General features: G+C 37.5%; 1 protein-coding gene and 1 pseudogene across 5 annotated transcripts in view; one reads left to right on the forward strand and one right to left on the reverse strand.

Annotated features, from left to right (window-relative positions):
• Positions 1-25,320, reverse strand: part of GPATCH2 (G-patch domain containing 2) — a 167,738-nt gene that overhangs the window by 34,756 nt on the left and 107,662 nt on the right. For 2 of the 5 annotated variants that reach the window (XM_034667190.1, XM_034667193.1), the window contains exons 7-9: positions 12,725-12,764; positions 7,136-7,189; positions 5,305-5,375 (exon numbers count right to left, since the gene is read on the reverse strand). The exons of 1 other annotated variant lie outside the window; for it this stretch is intronic. In XM_034667190.1, coding sequence (XP_034523081.1) covers positions 5,305-5,375; positions 7,136-7,189; positions 12,725-12,764 — 165 coding nt within the window. The remainder of the gene's footprint in view (positions 1-5,304; positions 5,376-7,135; positions 7,190-12,724; positions 12,765-25,320) is intronic. 2 more of the 5 variants (XM_034667191.1, XM_034667194.1) reach the window with 1 other exon arrangement.
• On the forward strand, positions 19,691-24,136 carry LOC109490754 (annotated as a pseudogene).

A 25,320-nucleotide genomic window follows, 5' to 3' on the forward strand; every position in this document is an offset into this window, starting at 1 on the left:
TTCATTGCTTATTTAATTTACCACACACTGGATACACTACATATTTCCAAATGGCAAATCCCCGTGTTTTTGGTCTGTGTGGGTTACTCATATTACCCTGAAAAGCAATCTCTCAAAATTCTAACTGGCTGATAAGTAATTTTATTTAGTATAGTCACAATTTAAAATAACTCTCTATAATCATTAGTTTAACATTTTGGCAAGGAAGGTCAGAATTTCTAGATGCCAAAGGGACAGGAGGAATGAGAACTAGCAATTTGAGAATAGTGCCTTTTTAAAATATAATTATTTGGTCATATAGTATAAAATAGATTAACTTCTTAAAAACATTTTATGTTGTATATGTGGTATATTTCCAATTATGCTACTATAAATAACCATACCTGGAAGCTATTCAAAAAACTCTTAAATTAGAACACATATGCAATTAAATATATTCCAATTAAACAAATATACATATATACATTCTTATTAAAGGGAATATGTAAATATATTCTATGTGTTCATTCATGCATATATATGAATTAAAAAATCTTAAAGAATTTTCTATCTGGAGGATTCGGTAAACTTTTTTAAAACAATGAAATTTAATGCTAATTTTAGGTTTAGAATGTAAAAACAATAACACACTAGACATTTTACTTTTAAAATTAGTATTTAAAAGCAGTTTCAAGCCATTATTTTGTACATATAAAGTAGATAAAACAAAAATGTTAAGTGATATAAGTTGCTTTAAAATATGGTGTGGAATCATTGGTTTAATATGACAAAGGAGGATTTGTTTTAAAATCCTAAATTTGTTAACATAGGGTAGGTAACTTCTCATCTTAAAAATTAACATAAAGTATCACTTACTTTTGTTAATAGGTTTAATCTTGTTGATACATTTCTGTGAAAAGCAACACTGAACAAATACAGTCCATGTCATTAACCAGTACTCTAATGAACAGTTATCCTGTCCCAATTTATTAACAGCTGCTCAAAAATGTAGTAATTAATAATTTCATTTATTTTTGGCAAACCTGCAAAATGACAAATAGTTTTGTATCTGTTGCAAATTAGATCTCCTTCTCCAATAACAGATGACACTATGGGGAAGACTAAGCAAACTCAATGCTTGAACATCTTTGGATCTTCAGAAGATCAAATAAAGAACAGCTATGATTCTATTTGTTACAATGCAACACAACACAGTGATCTGTATCATCATATAAAAATGAGTATACTCTGTATTAAAGTAAATAGAAGTGTTCTTCTAACCTGATGGAAGAAAGGTTGACATGAATATGTGTGTGTGTGTGTGTGTGATGGGATTTGTTTTGATTCTCTGATGAAATCTACTGTCATTTTTTTCATCTTAGGAGACTCTTTACTACTAATCAGGCAAGAAGACAGCAAAAAAAAAAAAAAAGAAAGAAAAGGTCAATTTCTTCCCCCTTGCTATTAATTGCTAACATAAGAAAGAGAACACACAGTATCCAGGGATTATCAAATTGTTTGACGCTACGCAAATGAAAAATATAATGCTACTAAGAACTAAGTAAAAGTGAATTAACACATATTTTTAAGACATTTTATTTTTTATTATTATTTTTTAAAATTTGTATTCTCTTATCTTTTTTTTTAAAATTGATTTTATTTATTTATTTATTTGAGAGAGAAAGAGAGACAGAGATAGAGAGAACATGAGCGGGGAGGAGGGGGAGAAGCAGGCTCCCTGCTGAGCAGGGAGCCCGATGTGGGGCTCGATCCCAGGACCCTGAGATCATGCCCTGAGCTGAAGGCAGACACTTAACCAACTGAGCCACCTAAGTGCCCCTAAAAGACATTTTAAAATATGAAATAGAATTGAATAATATCAACAATAAAAGTGTTTTACTTAATTTCGAATTATATATTAGACAGTTGGATGATTTAGCCTTTGTGCCTCCCAAAAGTAAATGACAAAACTCATGTAAGTAAAGAAGTACAGCAGATTAAAACAACAACAACAACAACAACAACAACAACAAAAAACAGATCTAAAAAGAAAGGCATGACATGATCTAAATAATTCAACAAAATTGCTGTCAACTTTTTCGAACTATCAATCTTTTTGTATGGATTCTTAGAGTAGTGAAGAGTAATAATAAACATAAAGAAATATTTAAAAAAGCAAGACACTTTCAAGAATGGTGCATCACTTAGAATCAGGCATCAGTTACTGCATGTTTTACTGACTTGCTACTTGGGAAGCTATACTGAACTTCCTGGTACTAACCAAACGTTACGACACAAGAAAAAACATGAAATCATTTAATTAGAGTTTTAAATGAGGTGAAGGCAAACGAAAAGAACTTCCTAACTTTGAGAAATATAAAATTATATTTGACTACCGAAATAAAAAATGGAAGGTTTGGATATCATTTCTGGAATTTAAGAGGAAGATATGGGTTGAAGAAATAAATCTAGATGTCACTACTGTTTCTACAAAACACTTAACATGCACCGCCTCAAGGTTTAGCTGAGTGTGTGAGTGTGAATGTGTGTGTGTCTGTTTCACTTCGGCTAATAGTCTAGTGCATGCCATGAGCACTCAAAAACTATGCCTGTTAACAATTAAATATTGACAGCCATAGGTAATAAGTAGTGGTTTTTATTTTTATTTATTTATTTTTTTTTTCTCAAAGATTTTATTTATTTATTTGACAGAGATAGAGACAGCCAGCGAGAGAGGGAACACAAGCAGGGGGAGTGGGAGAGGAAGAAGCAGGCTCGCAGCAGAGGAGCCTGATGTGGGGCTCGATCCCATAACGCCGGGATCACACACTGAGCCGAAGGCAGACGGGGGGGGGAACTAGTAGGGTGGGGAAGAGGCAGAGGGAGAGAGAGAGAGAGAGGCAGACTCCCTGGTGAGCAGGTAGCCTGACTTGGGGCTCGCTCCCAGGACCCTGGGATCATGACCTGAGCTGAAGACAGACACTTAACTGACTGTGTCACCCAGGCGCCCCCAAAATTCTTTAAAAGATCTTTATTGAGGTGTAGTTGACATGAGAAAAATGCACAGTTAAAGTGTACAACTGGATAAGTTTTCACATAGGTATATACCTGTGAAACCATCATCACACTCAAGATAATGAAGATACTCATCACCCCAAGAACTTCTTTATGCCCCTTGGGAACGCTTCCCTGCAGTTCCTCCCTGGCCCTGGCCCATGCCCATGCTACACGACTCATCTGCTTCCTGACAATTTAACATGCCATTGCTGTCCACTATTTTGGATTGTCTCTTGAAAAGGCCTATGAATCACACATCCTTATCACTTTATATAAACAATGGTTGTTTACATTTACCTACATCATTATCAGTTTATTGGCTCTGCATTCATTTTGAATCTCAGACTTTTCTTGGGAGATCATTTTTGGAAATACCTCCTTTAATAATTCTTCTAGCCAACGCTCTGTTGGTAGTAAATGTTCTTAGTCTGCAAAAATCTGAAAATGTGTCTACTTCACTTTCATACAGGAAAGATGTTTTTCTAGGTACACAGTTCTAGGTCGTCCGTGTATGTTCACTTCGAACTCTGAAGATGAGTCCACTGTGTTCTGGTTTCCTTGCTGCTAGAGAGACATCTGACGTATAGCAGACAATCTGTCCTTTCTTTCTGGATTCTTTTAAGATCTTCTCTTGTTTCTGGAGTACTACACTATACATACCAAGTGTGGATTTCTTTCTTTTTTTTTTTTTTTTAAGATTTTATTTATCTGAGAGAGAGAGAGCACGAGTGGCGGGGAGAGGCAGAGGAAGAGGGAGAAGCACACTCTCCACTGAGCAGGGAGCCCGATGCGGGGGCTCGATCCCAGGACACTGGGATCATGACCTGAGCCGAAGGCAGATGTTTAACCAACTGAGCCACCCAGGTGCCCCTTTTTTATTTATTCTACTTGTATTTATTATGCTTTCTGTATGTGTACCAACGGATTTATACCTTTCACTAGCTTTGGAAATTCTTAGCAATATCTCGTTAAATATCGTGTGTGTGTGTGTGTGTGTGTGTGTGTGTTTTAAGCCCCTCTATATTCTTCATCAAAGACTCTGATTAAATATATTTTAGACTTTTTTCTGTATCTCTTAACCACTCTCTCATTTTCCCATCTCCTTGTATTTCTATGCTACATTCTGATCTATTTCTTTGGCCATATCTCCATTTCACTAATTATCTCTTTAACAATCATATTTCTCATTTCTAATAATTACATGTTTTTTTTTTTCCATTTTGCCAGATTAATTTCAATAGTGAGCTGTTGCTTTCTCATCTTGTTTCTATAAATATTTCATCCATAGGTATTTATAAACTGTATACATTTTATATAGATTATTGTTATAATTTTAGGAGCTGACATTCTTAGGGGTAAATACATTGGTTTTATGTTGACTATTCCTGATGGTCAACTCATTATATGTTTGACAGCTTTCGACTGTCTAAATTAAGTAAGCATGCTTAGGATTTACATTCACTTCTTCAGAGATCGAGTGGGTTCTTAGTTGAGGTTACTTTGTATAACATTATACTTTAAAGCTCTATTGCTTGCTTGGGAAAGTTAAACACAGCAGCTAGCACGCTACCAATGGGAAACCATGGGATGCAATTTATCTGAGGTCAGCTATCTTGTTAAAAATTTGAGTAAGTGTAAATCTCAGGGTGGTAGTTCTGATCAATATTCTGATGGCCATTTTCATCTAAATAAAAATTAAGTCTTCAGAAACACCACATGCAAAATTTGAAAACATACATCTAAAACAACCGACTGAGAGAAATTCTTTCTGTTAAAGGAAAAAGAAATAACACTGACTCAGAAATATAAAATGAATAAGAACCCAGAAGCACTTCTTAAGAAGAGTATCTTTTCTAGAGACTCATTTATATATTATTAGAATACACATGTTACTCTCTCATAAGGTCTAAGTAACATATAAATTTAGAAAAAGACTAATTCCACTTTTTTAAATGAAAAACTAAAATGGTTATTCTAAATCCCGACCTAGTATTCAATAGTTATGAGAAACAGAAATTTTTTCTTTTAAAAATTCATTCTTTGTTTTTCACCACCTTTTTAAAAACAGAAATAAAATGATATTTCTCTATCCATTACTAGTAATCCTGAAATAGACTCTAATAAACAATGGTTGAAATATTTCACACTGGCTCTTTAGAAGGCCACTTCAAAGGCCACTCAGCTATAACTCACCCGTTCATACTGGTATGAGGAAAAAAAGGCACATGACTTAATGAGCGGAATTCAAAGTGGTTTTGAATGGCTTACCTGCTGGCTGTTTTCACAGAACAGTTTTTCTTGTGTCCTCTTTCAGCTCGGTTATCTCTCAGAAGCTGATGCTATACAAAGTGTTAAGACAAAGTTGTAGAAACAAAAATATTTTCATTATATCATTTTGTAAGTAGAAGAGTGTTCCTCTCACGCAAAGGGGCACCATTTGTGCACTTGCGTTAACTTTTTCTTCCCCCTTACTGGTTTCTCTCACAACAAAGACCACTACTCTTACTGGAGATGCCACTGACACTCTTGTAACAAAACTGTTAGCGAGGGCTGGCAATCCAACGCTTCCCTGACAGCGAAACCTCTTTTATAGTCAGTTAAAATACAGCCCAGACCTGGAGGTTCTAGAACTCAGTCATTATCCTAGTTCTCTGGAGTAGTCTGGGTTAAAGTAACAAAACCTCTCTTGCCAATGGCTTCTACCACTGCATTCAGCTGTGAATTTTTTGAAACTTTGTCATTTAACGCTGACATGAAAGATCTAATATTTTCTCTGTATCTACTGGGCCTAACATGGTAAAGAAACACACTTAAAACATTCGTTTTCAAAGAAATTACTGGCTTGGAAATATATAATTAGAAAGTATGTATATACATTTGATTGCCTCCTCAAAAATGCCTCACCATCCACTTCCTTTCACACTTGCTTTACCCTAACTAATTGGAAAGAAAAAACCCCCGAGTAGTCAGTACTCTTTACTATGTGTTTGCTCAAACTGTAGCTTATCTTATTTATGCAGAAATATAATTATACACAAGACTGGGCCAAAAAGAAGTTGCACAGCATGTTAGAAATTAACCCTAACGAAAACAGGAATCTTTAAAGTAATAATGTAGGATAGATCTAGGTTCTAATCCCAGCAGTGCCAGCAACTAACAAGTTACTAGGTTTTATTTTTTTAACATTTTATTTGTTTATTTATTTATATATTTTTTAAAGATTTTATGTATTTTTTATTTGACAAAGAGAGACAGCCAGTGAGAGAGGGAACACAAGCAGGGGGAGTGGGAGAGGAAGAAGCAGGCTCCCAGTGGAGGAGCCTGATGTGGGGCTCGATTCCAGAACGCCAAGATCACGCCCTGGGCTGAAGGCAGATGCTTAACAACTGAGCCACCCAGGCACCCCCATTTATTTGACAGAGAGAGAGAGAGAGACGGCCAGTGAGAGAGGGAACACAAGCAGGGGGAGTGGGAGAGGAAGAAGCAGGCTCCCAGTAGAGGAGCCCAATGTGGGGCTCAATCCCAGGACCCTGGGATCACGCCCTGGGCTGAAGGTAGACGCTTAACGACTGAGCCACCCAGGCGCCCCAAGTTACTAGCTTTTAATAACTGATTTGCCATTTACAACCTGGGTAGTCTTAGGTAAAGTACTTAACCCCCATGTCCATCTTTAAAATGGAGATAATATTATCTACTCATAGCGTTGCCATGAGTGTTAAACAAGATAAACCATGTAAAATGCTTAGCACTATGACCAAAACATAAGAAGTGCTGAGCAAAATGGTTCAAATGCTACCATTATGATTATAATTAATGAGCCTGGGTGCCAGTGGGTATTGTCTCACTAGTATCAATACCTTTTGATAAAAAACTGCTTTAAACTATTTAATGACATTATTTGGAATCAATTATTAGTGACATCCGGCCATCTTTGAGAGGAAAGAGAACTTATTCAGATCATCAAGAATGTAGTTAGATCATTTATTTATTCTTTCAGGACTGTCTTAACCAAGTAAGTATATCATAAATTTCTCTTAAGTATCTACTTCTTTCCTTCCCTACTAGCACCATCCCAGTCCAGACCATCATTTTCTCTTACTTGCAATGGCCTCCCTGCCTCCAGACTCACTCCTACCTCTTCTCCACACTGCAGCTGTAATTATAAAATTAGATCTGGTTACATCAGTCTCTGCAGATAAACCCCAAATCTTGTACAAGGCTTTCATGGCCCTTCATAATCTAATTACATTTCTAAACTCCTAATTTATTATGCTTCATCCTACCCCAACCTAACTTTCCTACTTCTTCTTCTTTTTTTAAATTTTAATTCCAGTATAGTTAACATACAGGTTCTATTAGTTTCAGGTGTACAATATGGTGATTTGACAATTCAACACATTACTCAGCGCTCATTGTGATAAGTGCACTCGCACTCCTCTGCGCCTGTTTCACCCACCCTTCCGNCTCTGCGCCTGTTTCACCCATCCTTCCACCCACCTCCCCTGTGGTAACGGTCGCTAACCTCCTTTTTTCTAAATCACATATCCCTGCCATACTGAACTTTTCAGTTTCGGGTGTGAACCACATTCTTGCTCACCTTTGGCCCTTTGCTTCAGTTATTCACTCTGCTCGCATCTCCACAGTCCAGCACAGTGTCTGGTACAGTTTTAGTGCTCAATAACTATTTGTTGAATGAATGAATGATTGAATAAATGTGATAAAGAAGTAGGGAGTGAGATCTAGTAATCTGATAGGTAGCTGAAGGTCTATCTCCTTATTACTACATATAGAAAATGGCAACCATTTATCTTAAGTCCATTAATCTGAAAGTGTTTCAATTTAGAAACACTTCGTACCATGAAAACGAAATTGTTTCTGAAAATAAAAATAATTAATTACTTTGGCATTTCTAAGTGTAGTGCCTTTTAAAAACATATATACAAACCAGCATTTGTGACACAGATAGCCAGAGGTGAGACGATAAAATCTCTACGTCACTTGAAATTAATCGTAGTGGTTAACTAACTTTTCTAATTTTAAGATAAAAGACATACACGTGAACTCTCCTTCTGTGGTTTGTGTTGAAACAGTTACAGCAAAGAACTCAAAATCCTAAACACAACGTTCCAAAATAAGAAAAGAATTTTATGGGTAGTAAGGAGGGCGCGTATTGCATGGTGCACTGGGTGTTATATGCAACTAATGAATCATCGAAATTTATAACAAAAAAATTAAAATAAAAAATTTTAAAAAAAAGAAAAGAATTTTATAGTTTAGTTTGGAAAATGCAACTGTAATGACCAAAATAAATATTAGGCTGTACCTACTAGGTCTGGACAGTTCTCAGAGAGGCCACCACTTGGATCAACTTAAATGAGATAGTGCCTTCTCTGAATTCTGATGTTAGAGCTCCTTCTATGAGATTCATAGGAGAATTTCTTTTCTTTCTTCTTTTCTTTTCTTTTCTNAAAAGAAAAGAATTTTATAGTTTAGTTTGGAAAATGCAACTGTAATGACCAAAATAAATATTAGGCTGTACCTACTAGGTCTGGACAGTTCTCAGAGAGGCCACCACTTGGATCAACTTAAATGAGATAGTGCCTTCTCTGAATTCTGATGTTAGAGCTCCTTCTATGAGATTCATAGGAGAATTTCTTTTCTTCCTCAGATTTATAGTTTTGATGGGCTTTGTATATAAAAGGAGACAAATATCGGAATTATTTCATATAGTGCTTCTATATTAAAAAGCCATCACAAATTTTCTCCCTTTATCAATAAAACTATAAACCTAGGTGTACCTTTGCAAATTTAAAATCAAACCAAGATAAAAAACAAAAAATCAGACCTATGGGTCATGAGTCCAATAAATTAATATGTGGGGCTAGATCTTTTAAGGGGCAAAGAAGAAATAAATTAATTCAGAATGTTATTAGAATAGAAAACATGTATTTGTATTTGAAAGATTCTCAACGCCTTTCTCCTATGCCCCAAAGAACAAGAAAAAGGACGGTAGGGTGGGGTGGGGTAGGGTAGGGGGCTGGGTCAGGTCCTGAGTTCATGGTCAAAGACACAAGGATCCTTGAGCTCAGCTCTAATAAGCAAGAGTAGCTCATCAGGTTTTGAGAAATTTCTCACTCTTCTTACTGATCATTTCTGTTTCCCTGGACTACTATCAGTGTCACAAGTGAGGTCAGTTTTCAAGATTCTGACTCAACCACGTCAACTCTGGTTAATAACAGAACTTCTGAATATGGTGCGAAGTGCTTCTTACCTTCCAACTTTCAGATTGCTGGACTTAGGCCAGACGGAGACACAATTCCCTGATTAGTGACCTGCAGATGTATATTAAAAAATGACTCATATAAGAATTAGATTAAAATTCATACACACAAAACCTAGTAGAATGTGAGGTTTACAAAAGGTTCACAGTTTTTAAAACTACAGAATTCAACCAGGAAGAGAAGTGCTCCTTGTGGATGACAGTTCTTACTATGGGAAAGGGAGCTGAGAATTTCTGGGGCTCTTTATAATATTTCTGCAAGATTATTAAAAGTTTCAAATCCCTAACACAAGAGAAGAAGCAAGGAGAAGAATTCTTCCACAGCAATCTTCTCTTTACCACCCGATATTCAGAGGCATTCGCTCAGGAGTATTTCTGTTAGCAGCCATTTCTCAGTAATTTCTCAAATGTTTACAGAAGAATTTTAAGTCTCCTCACATGTGGGCCCTCAGTGTCCTCACCTTAAAGGAAGAACTAAGTAATATCGAAACTGTGGTCTAGGACTCCTTAAGATACTTGTGAATGCAGTCAAAATGTCAAATCGTTAGATGTTCAAAGAGGAAAAATCAGAATTAAGTAAGACCCAAAAAAACCCCCAAACAATGATGGTTCATATAGCTGTTTCTCTCTCCTTCCTTCCATTTCTGAATCGACTTTCTCTTCTGAGGCCTTTATAACTGCCCTCTCTGTGGTTTTCTCAAACATTTCACAACATACGGTATCATTATTGCTTTCCTGTCCCAGATTATAACCACCACAGGGGAAAAGCTACGTTGTTTTTCTAAATACCTTCTTTGGTAAAGACAGAGAGTATCTGATAGATAATGGCTGATGGGTAATAGTTATTTACTGAATGTGTAATAAAAGAGGGAGAAGTACGCATGGTGTCAATGGGCATGGGATTTAGCACTAAAGAACAGAAAGAGGAATTTTAAGACAGGAGAAGCAGAAAGGAGCGGGCTTTCAAAAAAAAGTGGCAGTAATGTTATCCTTTCCTTATGTTGCTAAGTTGGTATGGGAAAAATAAAAGGTGATCATGCATGCTAACAGTCATTCATTCAACAACATAGTGAAGGATTTTATATTTCTTCACAGTTTTGCATTTCATCACTCGCACTGAGGTTTATTTAGCAATGTTTACTGTGCTAGAGTTAGATCTGAGTGGAATTAAGAAATTTTTATCCCTCAAAATGTATAAGTGGTCTCTGTGGTTTGAATATGTACAGCTAGGTAGAGTCATTCCTCAGTATTCATGGATTCCATATTTACAAATTTGGTTTTTTTGCTAAAATTTATTTGTAATTCCAAGATCAATACTTCCGGCACATTTGCAGTCCTTCACAGACATGTGTAGAGTGGTAAAAATTTGGGTCAGCTGTCCTGCACGCTCTCAGCTGAGGCCTGACAAGTCGATCCTTTGCTTCGTGTTTCAGCTCTCATAGTGTAAACAAGTATCTTTTTTTTTTGCAGTCTGTTTAGAGCTATGTTTCATGCATTTTTGTGATCTTGCTTTTGATTTTATCATTTAAAATGGCCCCCAAATATAGACCTGAAGTGCTGCCAAGTGTTCCTAAGTGCAAGGCTGTCAGGGACGTTACAGAGAAAAATATGTTCATTAAACAAGCTTCCTTCAGGTATTAAGAATCAATGATACCTATATATTCAGTAAGGTATTGTTAAACATAAACACACATCAAACAAGAATATGTATTGATCAGTAAATGAGAATGTTGTGACCTCTCAAGAACCTAACCTCACATTTCCCTTGGAGGAGTGTTTTGGTATTTGCTGCTTTAGTGTTCACATCGACTTTACAGAACATAGCTACTGCAGCTAACAAGAATCAGCTGTACTCATTAATTAATAACCTACATTCAAGACAGAAATCTGAAATGATGTATCAAAGTTTAAACATAAGGCAGATTAAAAAATGGGTCAAAAAGATTTTGAAAATTAAAAACCAAAAAGACTTGGTCTACTTTCTTCTCTTCATTATATTAGCGTTGGTTGATTTTTAACAGCAGGAAAAAAAAAGCTTGGCTGGAAGCAACCAGTTATACTGTGATATGAAAGACAACTTTATAACATTACTTTAGTATTTCTAAAGGGTAGAAAAGGAGTTCTAAAAAGTCATATTTTGGGATAATCTATATCCTGATATGACTTATTACCCAGAAGCAGAATCATCTTGTAAGCATTATACACAGAGAGACATGAACCATTTGGGAAAGCAAAAACCCTGATTTTTATATTCTGAGTAATAAGATAAATACATCACAGATATGACTTCGTCTGGTTAACTTCCAAATCTTTAGAAATAGTGGTCCATGTTTTATTATTAATGTGAGAAGTATCTTTAAAGGGGACAATCACTCTTATGGAAAAGGACTAGTTTACAAAATACCATTAAAGCTGAATTTACATGATATTTTTCTTTAACTAGGCTTATGTGTGTTAAGAAATCAGTATAGTTTATAATGAAGTATTTAGCACCTTCCTTTTATAAGTAAAAGGAACTATGGTATAGACAACCAACTGTGGCTCAGCGTAAGAAATATAACATCACAAATATATTAATGTTACTAATTACCATTACCAAGTACACCCTCCTCTTTCCCTACCTATCTATCTACCTTTCACAGAAAATGATTCCTGTGGAGGTGAGGTTTTTCATTCTCATGTATTTAAAGGTATTTCTTATATACCATATTTTTGACCCACTTAAAAATAGCTTTCATAATTCATAATGAAAAAAATCAACAAGGATGCCAAGTCTAAAATGCATATGCTATAAAACTTATCAAAAACGTAAGCCCTAAATTACCATAGCACGCTGTGGAGAGAAAACTAACACATTCAAAGGAAAAAGAAAGAAAGTACTTATTTCATATGTAAAGTTCACCGAAATGAATGTCAAGTTCTTATTTAGGGGACTAATCATTGTGCTAGCCATGTATACTAGTAAGCAATAAAAAAACTCATGGAAAAATATAATGTAAACTTGTCAGAAACTATTACCACCTTCTAAACTTCAAAAACAAAAATACGCTCTCGCTGGCTGCCCTTATGTTTAATATAAATCAATTTTTTCAGCATATGTACTATCTTGATACCTTAACTTTGTGAAAAACAAATGCACACGGTGAAGTCCTGTAAACAAGTGAACCCCAGAGCCTTTCCGTGGAGGTGACATTCGTGACGGGGGAAGGTGGCGGTAAGGGAGCATTCTGATGGTTACTGAGGATGATTCATTTGGTCAGCGCATTAAGCACTGGCACCAGCAACTCCTTTTTGGATAAGCTGGGATTTATATCTTTTCTCATAGAGCTGATCCACTACCTCAAAGGGAGATAGTTACATATTTGAAAGAGACTAAGGAACTTCCTTTTGGAGTAGAATGTTCCTTACCTGGCCATGCTCTGTCCTAGTGCCAGGGCTAAACCAATGGCTGCAGAGGAAAGAGAAAAGGAGTTAGCATGAACCTAACAAAACGCACACGCTCTCACATGATCAGTCTGCACGTGCTTTAAGAAATGTACTTGCCATCAGCAACAGAGCCTTAAATATGCTTTATTTTAATGGATATTTCATGTAATTCTAGACTTACACCAATTTTGACAGAATTTTAAGAGTGCTCATAACCCAGTAATTTTCAATTTAATAAGCAAACTCAGAATTACATTTCCATTTAATTATGTTAACATAAACTGCTGGGACTGTGTTCATATTATGAATCAATTCTGGTTATAAAATCTTCAAATGCTATCATTTACCACAACTTAATTATAGCATCGTTACAACAAATTATGACCTTTGGAATGCCGGAGTTTTAGAAAACATTAAAAATACCAGAATATTCTATCCTCTGGCTGTGCCCCCAGGAACAATCACACAAAGCCCTCGCTGTGAATTCTGGAGCGTCCGCTGGAGGTACCTTGAACCTGTTCCTTCCATTCTGATAACAACTTGGGTTCTGGCTGAGAACAAGTTCAACAACGACATTCGAAATATGGAAGTCGCGGCACAGCTGACGCCTTCCCTTCTCCTGTTGTCCTTGCCCTGCACGGCCCACCCATATTGCTTCAGCTGCGCCTTGTATCCTCAATAGTGACCCATCTGGGGGTACCTTATCAGCGGGAGATACGATTAGCTGTGTGCGCAGTCCTTTGGCAGTATTCTGCATCGAAACTACTCGTAAACACCAAGGAATAGGAAAGCGAGAGAAACACTGTAGCAAATGAACCACTAAGAGCCCACAGAGAATGATACCAATGTTACTACTAATGCTGTTTGTTTTTTCGAGAACAATAATATTGAGTACTTTTATTTACCAAGCACTCTTTTGACACATGACATGTATAATTTCCTAGCCTCATAGAAATCTTACAAGGTGCGGAAATGAGGCACAGACATCAGGCTATTTCCCCGCAGTGTGCATTCAGCAACCATACAGCAGAAGGACAAGACACATACACAAAAAGGGCAGATTTTTTAAGACTTCTGTGAAACTCTAGCCTCTGTGGTACTAACACCTGGGAATAAACAGCCTCTACATTAATAGGATTTGTCTCTGCTCTTACTGGAGCACCTTTCGAGCTCATAGACAGTGATGCTCTCTGGCAGGTCACATTCTACCTTGATGTGGAACGGACACTTGGTACCTGTAACTGACATCTGGATTAATTAGCAACTAGAAACAAACTAGGCACTGCAGTTACCCAGACAACTTGATGAATCTATGGATTGTGTCCTTACATGACCAACGTATGATTTACTAAATCATGATGTGTAAGTGATTCATTCAGAGTTCAAGATAGAACAGCAGACTGAATAGAACAACAACAAAAATATCATTGATATGTTTTCAGATTACACATTATAATTAACTTTTGAGAAACAACCACTCTTTGTGTTTTAATATCGTATCAAACAACATCCACAATGATCTGAAATTAAAAGGCTATTAAAATACTCCTTCCTTTTCCAACTGCTTATCTGTGTGAGGTTGGATTTTCTTCATATGCTTCAACCAGAACAACACCTCACCGCAGGTTGGAAGGGGAGCAGGAGAGAGTCTGAGGTGTCATCTATTAAGCCAGGCATTAAAGCGATTTGTGCAAAGAGTGGCACGTTCTCACTAATTTTTCGGGCAAAGAAGGTCATTAATTTTCATAAAAATATGCTATTTATACTAACATGTAATGGGCTTACTATATATTTATATATACATATTTTTTAGAAAGAGTGAGTGTGTGCGTTTGCATGCACACATGCACGAGAGTGGGGCTGAGGAGGGACAGAGGGAGAGGCAGAGAGAGAATCTTAACCAGCCCAACCCAGGGCTCAATCTCATGACCCTAAAATCAGGACCTGAGCCGAAATCAAGATTTGGACGCTTAACCGACTGAGCCACTGGGCGCCCCTGGGCTTACTGTATTTTTTTAATAAATACATAAACACCCCTGATATTCTTTTGGTTACAAACTGAGTCTTTAGCTAGCTAGTTCACTAGTCCAGTGAATGGCAGCACCAACCTTCCAATGGACAGCTAAAAGCTTGGACACCTTTCTCTTTCATAGTCAAACCATCAGCAAGTTACAACTTCTCTTGTACCTACTAACTTGAATCCATTTATCATACTGCAGAGCTGGAGTGATGCTTCAATGTTCCATTTTTGAATATTTAGTTATTCACACACCCTAACCTCAAGCAAGCAAATAAACAAAAGCAAACGGAAGTCTGAAGGGGCTTTCCACTGCTCTTAAGAGAAAGAATATCTAAATGGCCCGCCAGGCTTAGCATCATCAGCCCTTGCCTATCTTCCTCTTGTCTCACTGAACAACAGTCCCTTTCTCTCACATTCTGTGCTAACTCGCTAGCATTCCTTTTGTTGTCTGAACACAGAGCTATTCTCTCTGCTTGAAATGCTCTTTTCATCACTATTCCCTCAATTCGTGGAGGTTTCATCTCAAGCTTGTGGTCCTTAAGGAAGCCTTCCTTATCTCCATGTCCAGTTCAAATTCTTTTTTAAAAAGTTCTCTTTTAGAGGGACACCTGGGTGGTGCAGTCCATCGAGACTCTGAATCTTGGTTTTGGCTCAGGTCATGATCTCATGGTTGTAAGATCAAGCCCTGCGGTGGGCTCTGTGCTCAGTGCAGAGTCTGCTCGAGATTCTCTCCCTCTCCCTCTCCCACTCGTGCTCTCTCTCTGAAATCAATCTTTATTTAAAAAATTCTCTTTTAGAGTACTTAGCTTACTATATAATAATGCATTTGTGTGTTAGTATATAAGCACACATTTATGTGTGTGCTTACTGATCAATGTCTACTTTCTCTATCAGGTTGTGCCATGAGAACAGTGATGCTGTCTGTCTTGTTCATTACTATAGACCTAGTACCTAGCACATAGTAGGCCCTCACAGAGTTTTTCTGAATGGATGGATAAATGAATGACTTGAGATATAGGACAGAGTTTTAACAACTAGAGGCACCATGTTATTCTATGAAATGAGAAGAATAACAACAGTGGCTTAGGTGGTCTTCCAGATCCTTTTGGGTTCTCTTGTTCTGTGGACCAGATGACCAGGATATAAAGATATTCCTCATTCATCAATTTTTTCTATGAAACAAAAAGTCAGTTCTATGCTTAACGTACGCTCAAGAGAGTCTTCATTTCCTTTATTAAACTGCAAACGTAAATCCAGGAAGTTCAGACATGTGTGCTTGCTAAATCATGGGTTTTAGAATCAGAAAGATCTAAGTTTGAATATAGGCTCTGGCACTTACCAGCTAGGTGAACTGTGACAAATTACTTTTACTTTCTGAGTGTTGGTGCAATACTGTGATTTAGAGGGAAAATATATATATGTGGTTATTCAGATGACCAAAGTGTATTTCTCATATATATTTGGTCTTAGTCCATGGTTCTTGGCTCACAGCTCCCAAAACCCTTGGAATTTACTAAAGGTTGAGAGTGACACATTTTATGTTAATGAGGCGGCTTTTGGACATTACTTAGGGCTGGGAGCTAGTTGCCCTGGGAACTAACTCTGTGATTAGGGGGTTGGATTTTTCAGTCCCAATCCCTGACCTCTGGGGAGCAGAGAGGGCTGGAGGTTGAATCAATCCCTGAGGCCAATGATTTAATCAATCATGCCTATGTAATAAAGACTCCATAAAAATCCAAAAAGGCAAGGTTCGAAAAGTTTCCAGATAGAGGAACAGGTGAAGATGCAGGGACAGTAGCCTATGCCTGGCTAGAACCGGAAAGCTCTACACCCCTTCGCGCATACCTGCTGTGTATCTCTTCCATCTGGCTGTTGCTGACTTAGATTCTTTTATAATAAACTGGTAATTCAGTAAGTAAAACATTTCTCTGAATTCTGTGAGCAAATTAAATAAACCCAAGGAGGGTGATGTGGGGACCTCTGATGGACAGCCAGAATCCAACTGGTGTCCTGAGTTGGAAGCAGTTGTTGGAACCTCCAATTGGTATCTGGTGGGTCGGAAGCCCAGGTAACAGCCTGGGCTTGCCAGGGGCATCTGGAGATGTTGGGGGTTAGGGGCCAGGGCTGTCGTGGAGACTTGCTTGTTGTCATGAGGAAAAGCCAGTGTCAGAAAAGAAGTGTTCTGTGAGGGGTAAAGAAGACACAGAGGAGGGGCATCTGGGTGGCTCAGTTGGTTAAGTGTCTGCCCTTGGCTCAGGTCATGATCCCATGGTCCTGGGATTGGGCCCCATATCTGGCTCCCTGCTTGGCAGGGGTGGGGAGCCTGCTTCTCCCTCTCTCCTTCCTGCTCGTGCTCTCTCTCCCTATCTCTGTCTCTCTCTCTCTCTAATAAATAAATAAAATCTTAAAAAAAAAAAAAGACACAGGAGAGGAAAAAGTAGGAGGGAAAAATCTGAGTTTTTCCATTATATTTGGCCTCTCCTCATCTATACAATAAAATCAATCCCACTTCTCTTATAATATTGGGAAGCTTAAAGAAGGATAAGAACCTGGCATAAGTAGGTGTTTAAAATAATATTCATTTTCCTCTCCTATGGTACATAGTGGAATACAGTAATATGTGAACTTTTATTCTGTGAATTTTTGTAATAACTACTTATTTATTCCTAAATGTCAGGAGATATACCAGTGTTCCTGCATAATAATTACAGGTTCCTCCAACAGCTTTAGCATGTTATCACACCTAATAGATGCTGACTACATTGGTTTTTTTAATTGACTTTTGACTATGTGACTTTCCAAAAGTCAAATTATCTATAAAACGGGGGTGTTATGACTGCTTCAGAGAGGCTGTAAAAACACTGGAGAGAGTGGTGCATATGAGAATACTCTGAAAAATACAATATACTATCCAAATAAAGCACTATCATCGTCATTATCCTCACCATCATCATCCTAAAATGTTTTACACCTAAGTTTCACAATTTTTCTGTATTTTACGTAAGTACTTTATAAAAATGTCTTACATAAAGAAGGACTGTTCTTACTCTTATTCCATAGCTAAAAATTAAGACACATGTAAGCTAAAACAACTCCCCAAGGGAATCACAGAAAATCAGAGGAGGAATTGATCTGGTATATTTTATTTATCTCAATCTGAAGTTAAAGCCACTTTTACTTTTATAAAGCAACAGATTCTAAATTTCAAAGTATGAAAGTATTCCCAATGAACTAACCTTTAATCCAGGCAAATCTTGCTTTTAAGCAAACTCGATATTTATACAAAAGATAAAATAAAGTGTAAATATTTGCTTTATAAAGGAATTCATCATAGGATTACAGGTAGTTACCCACTTGCATTTAAAATAAGTTTTGATTTACATATAATGCATCAGGTAAATGTCCTATATTTAAAATGAAATAAAAGCAAATATAAAATAGCATTTAAAAATCAACTAATGTATCATATTTACTCAATTTAAAAACAGGTATCTTGTAAGTGAATAGAAAAAAGGAAAAAATTCTGGAACCAGTTAGGTTGGATTGAGGTTCTTGTCACTTTTTGTGTACCTTTCTGGAGTTATTTTAACGAATACTTCATTTATCTGGGCTAAATATTTTCCATTCAAAGAGAGCTAACATATATTAACAACTGGACTATCTATACAAAATATATACATTGTATACGATTATATAAGATACAAGTATGCGACTAGTACAATGTTAGGTATTATTTTATTAATAATCAGACCTTCACAAGACACTGCACGACTTCTCACAGAGCACATCTTATTTTACCTGTAAAACTCAGATTCCATATTCTGAGGTGTGCAGCAAAGTTGGCTGTTCACCAAATTTCTATAAATAAGTCTTTTTATAATCGAAGTTATTATCAAATATAATTTTTATAGAAACTATCCAAAATTTTATTTGAGAGCGAGAGAAAGAGAGCACACGCAGGAGGAAGGGCAGAGGGAGAAGCAGATTTTCCGCCAAGCAGGGAGCCCGACATGGGGCCCCAGGACCCTGAGATCATGACCTGAGCTGAAGGCAGACACTTAACTGACTGAACCACCCAGGTGCCCCTATCCAAACTTTTGTTGACCAATTTCTACGACTCTCATAAACTGAGCTGAAAACTTTCTGTGACGTAGGCTTTTCCACATTGACTGTCCTGCTGGGCATTCGTTCCATTAACCCTGAAAACATCCTTTTTCACTTCCCAGCTCTGTAGCCCTGCTTCTTCCGATCCGTCTTTTCTAGGCCGCCCTACCCTAACCTTGGTTGACCATGCGACCATATAACCACATGGTTTTGAAACTGAAATTCCTACACATTATTGTGTTGGAGGCTGTAAAATATTTTTCGCCTTACTCATTAGAATCTGTTTTTAAGCCTGAAATTCTGTGAAGTAAAATTATTTTAAGTACTGCTGTGTCAGACTGTTTCCGAGGTGACCTTCTAAAGCAAAACACATATCAACTTAGAAGAATCACAGTTAATTGACTGAAAGCAGTATTTGTTACTTACTTCCAATCAGGAGTTGCTGAATATTTGGTAATTTAATGACTATTTCTAGTCATTCTTTCAGATTAGTTATCACAGCCTTGAGGTAAACTGCAGTAGGGATGACACAAGACCACAGTTAGTCTGTGCTTTCCCTATGCTCTTGTGCAAGTATCAGGAAGGGGGTGTGTAGTGGAACTGGATAACTTTGACCCCAGAGTCTATATGTGTAAGGGATTGTGCTGCATATTGTAAGACACTTAAAGGAGAACAAGATGAAGTCTCCAACCATGGCAAACTCATGGTCCATACTAAGGTGAACGAAGCATGTATACGGTAACTATATTCTAGAGAATAATGTAATAAATACTACAATCAAGTAGAAATAAAAGCCTTAAGGGAGAATATAAAAGGTGCAGAAGATGGCTGGTGGCACTTCTGTGGAAAATACCAAGGATTCCTTAAAGGACATTGTGGCAGATACTGTACTGCCTCCTTTGATAGCCCCGGAATTGCCTACGCTTCAGACTTCCCGTAATGTCAGTAAACTACACTGCAATTTGTTTAAACCATTATCTGTAGAACATTCCGTTACTTTTTCCTGGAAGCATTCTGTACAACACTGGTCTTCAACCATTTTGCGTACATGTTGTCTAACGCTGTTATGAAAATATCCTCCTCACATATTTTAGGTAGAAATCTAAAATTTTTCATCATAAATTTAAATATTTGCAAAAGATTAGTTTTCTCTCAATTGTATGCATTAATATTTTAGAATAAAACCATTACACCACTCTTTTAAATATACACATTGGGAGCCAAATATCATCACTGATTTGATATCCACCATCAATGCATTTGAAAACAAAACGAAACAAAACATCATGAAAAGCACTTCTTTAAAAGCTGAAAATTTACCTGGCTTATTTTTCTCCTTGAACTCCTTGAATTTCCAATATCACTGTCTCATAGAAGTTTATCCTAATGTAATATATTTTTATGCTTGAAACCCTTTTATTAGTAACCTTGCCATATTCCTCTGCAACAATGTATCTTACCTATCCATCTACCTACCTATCTTTCTTAAATTTCTGTGACTACAGAACTAGAGTTAATAAATTATTTTGATGAATTATCGGTCAGTCAACACTGATAACTACTGTTAGTTGATAACAGTTACTTAAGATCTGAAAAAGTTATTAGTATTTCATTAATGAAACTAGCATAAATATATTTTTATACTCCTAAACATAAAATAATACAATTTTATTAGGAATGGCATCATAAATAGCCTTTTCCCCTAAACTAAGTCATGTGGTCATTGATGAATATTACCCTTTAGCATCAGTTCTATTCATACTTCTTGTTTTTATCAATTTGAGTGCTCGGAAACCTTGTTCACATAATTGGTGAGTGGAAATAAAAAGAATTTGGTTAGAGCAGTCATTTGATTATCAAACTCATTCAGAGATTTATGCCAAAAATAACACAATGATTTTTAGATTAAGGAGTATTTTTTTTTAATATTTTATTTATTTATTTGACAGAGATAGAGACAGCCAGCGAGAGAGGGAACACAAGCAGGGGGAATGGGAGAGGAAGAAGCAGGCTCATAGAGGAAGAAGCCTGATGTGGGGCTTGATCCCATAACTCCGGGATCACGCCCTGAGCCGAAGGCAGACGCTTAACTGCTGTGCCACCCAGGCGCCCCTAAGGAGTATTTTTAACCATCTACCAACTGCTAAAAGCAAAGAATTAGAAACTACCTACCTAATTTGCAAAAGGCTTCAGGGTTGGGCATTTGATTCATTCTGTCAACATCAATATCAGCACAATATTTGGAATGTCCCTCTGTTTGGAACCCAAAAGATTTTACACTGTGAAGCAATGTGCCAAAGTAAGAATAGGACTGTGGGGGGAGAGGGGGGTTTCCAAAGTGGAAGAAAGGCAATTATGAAAAATAAGAATCAGCAAAATAACCAAGCCTAATGATTTCAGAAAAGAAGGTCTCTCTCTCTCTCTATATATATATATATACACACACACACCCATAAAAGCAAAGGAATCTGGAAATTGACCCCCTTAAAAGTCTTGGTGACCAGGACTGCCCTGGAAATTATTTGCATATCCTGAGGGTATGCATACCATGTTTTTTCTATTATGAGACACTGACTATGGTGGCAGGAGTCAGTTTTATGTATCTGACTTTATAATAGGGAGCAGACTGAATGAAAGTATGGACTTAATTATCTGGGAAAGAAAGTGGGGGAGGCATATAACTCTTTGTGTTAACATATAACACCTTGTGTATAACTTTGTAGTGCAAAGTATGCCTGTGTACTTATTGATTTGTGTAAAATGAAATTCCCATAATGCTGTACCCTATGGTGTCTCCCAAAAAGAAACTTGTCGAATTAGGCGTACAAGGCAACTTCATTTGCTCTACCTAGGTAAGGGGCAGGCCTAAAGAAAGGGATGAAAATACAGATTTGCTAAGAGGTACTCTCAGCCTATGGATTACAATTCAAGTTTAAGGAGAGACTCATAATTAGGGAACTGCAGGTGGGAAAATCAGGTTTGGAACTCCTGCATGGAAGCAGGCAGTGGCATGGAAGCTAGCCTGAATGGGGCTATGACAACCATGACTAGGGCTCTGGTCTAGACCTTCCTCAGAGTGCCTCTCTGTAGGATTTCTCTGATAAACAGGGTAAACCTGTTGACTAGAGGTTTCTTAAAGACAGGTACCTACCCTCTGGAGGTCATTGTTTCACATGGCCTCATGGCAGAAGCTTTTAAGCTAAAAGCTAAGGATATAGGAAGAACATCAAGGCCAGTAGCATTTCCAGGCAAGGAATTGCAACCATGAGCACAACAGAAGACTCCACATTTTTGAAGGAACCTTAATGCTGAAACAAACAACTTGGCCACTCGTGACTTTAATCTGTGACTTTAAACTCCTGCTGATGTTCCCTAAGCAGAAAGGGGCTGCTAAGAAAGCAGACGGTGACAGAGCAGGCTACTGAACTCCCTCTTCCCACGGACACACCGATTGTACAGCTACGCATGGAACAATTTCCTCTGAGAAATCCAGAAACAAGTTACATGTCTGGCAGATGAGAAGAAAACCCGCACTGAAGGGGGTAGGAAAGGGTGAGACACACTCTCACCATAAATCCCACCCTTGGCACGAAGCCATATACTCAGGAGGGAACCCCAAATTCCCAACTTCTCCCTGAGAAGCAAAGGGTTTGGAACACACACCTAGTGTCCCAACTTTAAGACTCCCACCCTGGGATGGGGCCCCAAAACATCTAGCTCTGTGAGCCAATGGGGCTTGTGTCCGGGAGACCCACAGGACTACAGCAAGCAAAGAGGCAGTTCTTAATGGGCAAGCACTTACAGCAATAGCAGTTCTAGGAGGGCAGTTTCAGTGATAAAAGCCTATATTAGGATCTTAGGGGAAAAAAAGGTCTCAAATAAACAACTTTACACCTCAAGGAACTATAAATAGAAAAAGAAACAAAGCCCAAACCTAGCAGAAAGAAGGAAATGCCAAAGATTAGAGTAGAAACAAATGAAATAGAAAAGACGATAGAGCTGATGAATGATACTAAAAGCTAGCTTTTGTAAAGATAGAACAAAGCTTTAGCTAGACTAAGAAAAAAGAGAAAACTCAAAAACAGAAATGAAGAGAAGACATTACAACTGATAACACAGAAATACAAAGGATCATAGGAAACCACTGTAAACAATTGCACGCCAACATATTAGATAATATAGAAATGGATAAATTCCTAGAAATACACAGTCAATTTCAAATAATAATTAGAAAATCTGAGCAGCCCAATTTCTAGTAAGGAGATTGAAGGAGTAATCAAAAATCTTCCAACAAAGAAAAGTTCAGGACCGTATGACTTTCCTGGTGAATCCTACCAAACATTTAAAGAAGAATTAACAGACAGCCATTGTAGTACCCTGACCTCCACAAAGACAGCTCTGAGGCAAGTGAGAGCCAGACAGGCACTGGATGCCTCTGTGCGTCACTGATGAAAAGTAAGTAAACATGGGCAAGGAAGATCCCAAGAAGCTGAGGGGCAAAATTTCATCACATGCATTCCTTGTGCAAACTCTCCAGGGCGAGCACAAGAAGAAGCACCCAGATGCTTCAGTTGACTTGTCATAGCTTTCTAAGAAGTGTTCAGAGAGGTAGACGACCATGTCTCTTAAAATGAAAAAAGAAAATTATTGGGGAACCAGGTGGCTCCGTCAGTTAAGCATCCAACTCCTGGTTGTGGCTCAGGTCATGACTTCATTGTCAAGGGACTGAGCCCCACGTCAGGCTCTGCACTCAGTGCGGAGTCTGCTTGAGATTCTTTCCCTCCCCCTCTGCTCCTCCCCCCGCTTGCACGCGCGCTCTAAAATAAATAAAATCTTAAAAAAAAAAGAAAAAAATTGAAGACACGGCAAAGGTGGACAAAGCCCATGATGAAAGAAAAATGAAAACTTACATCCCTTCTAAAGGGGAAACCAAAAGAAGTTCAAGGATCACAATGCACCCAAGAGGACTCTTGTGGCGTTTTTCTTGTTTTGTTCTGAGTATCACCCCCAAATCAGCATCCCAGCCTGTCCAGTGGTGATGTTGTAAAGAAACGGGGCGAGAAGTGGAATAACTCTGCAGCAGATGACAAGCAGTGTTACGAAGAGAAGGCTGCTAAGCTGAAGAAAAGTACAAGGAGACTGCTGCATACCAAGCTACGGGAGAGGCTGCTGAGGCAAAAAAGGGAGTCGTCAAGGCTGAAAAACGAATGAAAAAGATGGAAGTGGAGGAAGATGAAGAGGATGAAGAGAAAGAAGACGATGATGAATAAGTTGATTCTAGCACAGGTTTGTTTTTTTCTTGTCTATAAACCATTTAAGCCCTTTATACGCAACTCATTCTTTTTAAAGAAAAAAAATTGAAATGTAAGGTTGTTTAAGTTATGGTTTTAAACTGTATAGTGTCTTTTTTTGTATAGTTAATGTACTACCAAATGTATCCTTAGATAGCCTTGTCCTGGTGGATTTTCAATAGCCACTAACCTTGCCTGGTACAGTATGGGCGTTGGAAATTGGCACAGAAATTTAGGGAATTTAGGGCAGGTTCTTGTTGGTGCACACCACGTAGTTATATGGGGGAATGGTGCCATTCTCCATCTTCCCTTGTCTCTGAGGCAGCTAATATAAAATAAAACTCAACACCACTCCATAATTGCTAAAGAAAAAAAAAAAGAGAAAGAAAAAGAAAAAATATTGCAGCTTGTTTGATAGTCTAATGCTTCTAAGCAAACACAATTTTTAAAGTTAAAAATAGGGGTGCCTGGGTAGCTCAGTCATTAAGCGTCTGCCTTCGGCTTGGGTTATAACCCCAGGGTCCTGGGATCGAGCCCTGCGCTGGGCTCCCTGCTCCACTGGGAGCCTGCTTCTTCCTCTCCCACTCCCCCTCCTTGTGTTCCCTCTCTCGCTGGCTGTCTCTCTCTCTGTCAAATAAATAAATAAATAAAATCATTTAAAGAAAAATAAAGTTAAAAATAAATAAAAAAATTAATACAATATCCTTCTCAAATCTTCCAAAAAATAAAAAAGGAGGGAACACTTCCACACTGTAGCACTGTGAGATTAACATTATATTCTGATACCAAATCCAAATAAGGACGCTACAAGAAAATTATAGGCCAATATCCCTGATGAGTACAGACGCAAAAATCTTCAACAAAATACTAGCAAACCAAAATCACTGAAAGGATCACACATAATGATTATTTATTTGGAATTTATTCCAGGGATGCAATAATGGTTTAACAACTGCAAATCAATAAATGTGACATATCAAATTAACAAAAAGGAGGATAAAAATCATATTATCATAGCAATGGATGCAGAAAAAGCATCTGACAAAATTCAACATCCTTTCATGATAAAAACTCTGAACAAACTGGTTATAGAAGGAATGTACCTCAGCATTGCAAAGGCCATATATATGACAAGCCCACAGCTAGCATCATACTCAATGGTG

Source organism: Ailuropoda melanoleuca, chromosome 8, assembly GCF_002007445.2.
Source record: "Ailuropoda melanoleuca isolate Jingjing chromosome 8, ASM200744v2, whole genome shotgun sequence".
In the NCBI taxonomy this organism is placed as follows: domain Eukaryota; kingdom Metazoa; phylum Chordata; class Mammalia; order Carnivora; family Ursidae; genus Ailuropoda; species Ailuropoda melanoleuca.